This window comes from Engraulis encrasicolus, chromosome 22 (genome assembly GCF_034702125.1).
Source record: "Engraulis encrasicolus isolate BLACKSEA-1 chromosome 22, IST_EnEncr_1.0, whole genome shotgun sequence".
NCBI classification, from domain to species: domain Eukaryota; kingdom Metazoa; phylum Chordata; class Actinopteri; order Clupeiformes; family Engraulidae; genus Engraulis; species Engraulis encrasicolus.
The window spans coordinates 12,855,740-12,858,239 of record NC_085878.1 but is presented as its reverse complement, the minus strand read 5'-3'; the positions used below and the strand labels follow the sequence as shown (position 1 = coordinate 12,858,239).

General features: G+C 42.8%; 1 protein-coding gene across 1 annotated transcript in view; it reads left to right on the top strand.

Annotated features, from left to right (window-relative positions):
- LOC134439309 (soluble guanylate cyclase 88E-like) overlaps nt 1-2,500 on the top strand; it is a 27,119-nt gene that overhangs the window by 8,426 nt on the left and 16,193 nt on the right. Inside the window, exons 4-8 of the mRNA XM_063189215.1 lie at nt 218-352; nt 713-836; nt 1,193-1,312; nt 1,760-1,844; nt 2,149-2,235. Coding sequence (XP_063045285.1) covers nt 218-352; nt 713-836; nt 1,193-1,312; nt 1,760-1,844; nt 2,149-2,235 — 551 coding nt within the window. The remainder of the gene's footprint in view (nt 1-217; nt 353-712; nt 837-1,192; nt 1,313-1,759; nt 1,845-2,148; nt 2,236-2,500) is intronic.

Here is a 2,500-nt window from a genome sequence, read left to right as displayed (position 1 = left end):
AAATAGCCTCATAATCTTCTTCTTCTTCTTCTTCTTCTTCTTCTTCTTCTTCTTCTTCTTCTTCTTCTTCTTCTTCTTCTTCTTCTTCTTCTTCTTCTTCTTCTTCTTCTTCTTTCTCTTCTTCTTCTCCTTTTTCTTCTTCTTCTTCTTCTTCTTCTTCTTCTTCTTCTTCTTCTTCTTCTTCTCCTCCTCCTCCTCCTCCTCCTCCTCGGTGCAGGAGTAAGAGGAAGGGCTACCTGCACTACGCCATGGGCCAGCTGAGGCAGATGGGGAAGCAGTTCTACGACACGGACATCCACGTGGAGGTGCTGTCGGAGCAGCTGGTTGGAGACTACTCCCACGTCACCATGAGGTCTGAGGCAATATCAATACCAATGCTTAGTTTGACCTTTTATGTAGCGCCATGAGGACTGCCTCAATATTTATGGTAATTTAGCCTTTTCAATTTTCTCAGGCTTGAGGTCTGAGCACCAGCACATCACTTTTAATACACGCTGACATGTTGACATTTGAATACAAATCAGAAAGCTTACCATAAAAACTACCATTACAGTACTACAGATCACCATATTCAAAGTCAATGTTTTTGATCTTACAAACTACCTTTTGCTGTTGCACATGTATGTAGCTACATAACATGCATTTTTTTGCCCTTAACTGTGTTTATGTGAATTTCTAAGTGTTTGGTTGTTGGCCTACTCATTTGTTACAGGTTGAACTTTGATAACTCTGCCTACCGCTACATTATGAAGGAGGATGAGGAGGAGCAGGAGATTTTACCCATCACTAGCGACTTCTTTTTTGAAGTGTTCCCTTTCAACATTGTGTTCAGACAGGTGGACTCATAATGAAATATTTTGTGTGGAACCTCTTTTGTGCTATTCACCTCAATTCAATTCAATCCAAATCATTTAATTTCAATTCATTTCAATTCATTTCAATTCAATTCAATTCAGTGCAATTCTATTATCTATCTGCTGTGCTTTCTTTGTTGCCTTCTGTTCTGTTCTGTTCTGTTCTGTTCTGTTCTGCTCTGCTCTCTTCTCTTCTCTTCTCTTCTCTTCTCTTCTCTTCTCTTCTCTTCTCTTCTCTTCTCTTCTCTTCTCTTCTCTTCTCTTCTCTTCTCTTCTCTTCTCTTCTCTCCCCACAGCTAATGTGTATTGTGTTGATAAATCTTTCCTGTCCACAACAGGACATGGTGGTGCACAATGTGGGCTCTGGTCTGGCCACAGTCTTCCCCGACCTGGATGGAAAGAAGATCAACGATGCCTTCCTGCTAGCACGCCCCCTGGTGGAGTTCACCTGGAACATGGCAAGTCCTGCACGGCAACAAAACCAGCATAGACCAGCACAGCGATTTAGGCAGTTTGATACAGTGTTGAAGTAGTGTATCAAGCAGCAAGTCAATTGTTACAAAAATATTGCACATAAAAAAACACATTTTTAAAATGGATAGTAGGTATTTTTTGAACAGTCTTCTTAATCAAAGACACAAAGAGGGTGGCATGACTCATTTTATGTAAGGTCACAGATCTCTCAAGAGAGAAGGCATTATGTATACAGCCTCACGACAGCTCTTGATACATTGTGCTCTTAACAAAGAACACAAAGCAGTGGACTTAGAGTGGCTTGGCTGAGGATTTAGTGCGGGCAGTCTGTGGTTGACATTTTCCATACACAATATACAGTAGGCTATGGTAATAAAGAACAGAGTGGCCCTTCCATTAAGGTGACACTGTGCACGTCTCTCACAACACAGATAATCTCGCACCCAAACAACCTGTTTGAGATCATGTCCAAGGAACCGGTGAAGAGAGAGAGGAACCTCCACAACCGAGTTCAAAGTAAGTGCCTTGTAGTTCAACCCTCACCCCATCTTCAAGAAGGGATGACCCATATAGCTGCCTAATGAACTTGCTCGTGTGTGTGTGTGTGTGTGTGTGTGTGTGTGTGTGTGTGTGTGTGTGTGTGTGTGTGTGTGTGTGTGTGTGTGTGTGTGTGTGTGTGTGTGTGTGTGTGTGTGTGTGTGTGTGTGTGTGTGCGCATGTGCATGTGTGTGTGTGTGTTTGTGTTTGTGTGTTTGTTTGTTTGTGTGTGTGCGTGTGTTCATGCATACGTCCGTGCCTTTTCCTCCACTTTCCTCACTAGATTCAGACTATGAGAATGCCAACCGCACAGCTGATGTGGACGTAGAGCTGATGGCCTTCCAGTCCATCATCGGCGACGACTACAAAGGTCACTACGCACTGCTTTAACCTCTCACCCTTTGACCCCCCTTCTTGTTCTATCAACGGTGCACAGTGATATTTTGCAGTGTTAATTCAACACTGATAGTAGCATCAACACTAAGAGTGTTGCATCCAACTATCTAGAATTAGAGTAGAGTAGAGTAGAGTAGAATAAAGTAGGGTGGAGTATACTTTTCAGTATGGTAGACCAAGATAAGTCATAGGTCTGATCTACTTATGCCTCTTTTCCACTGCCGGTTTTATGGTAGGCC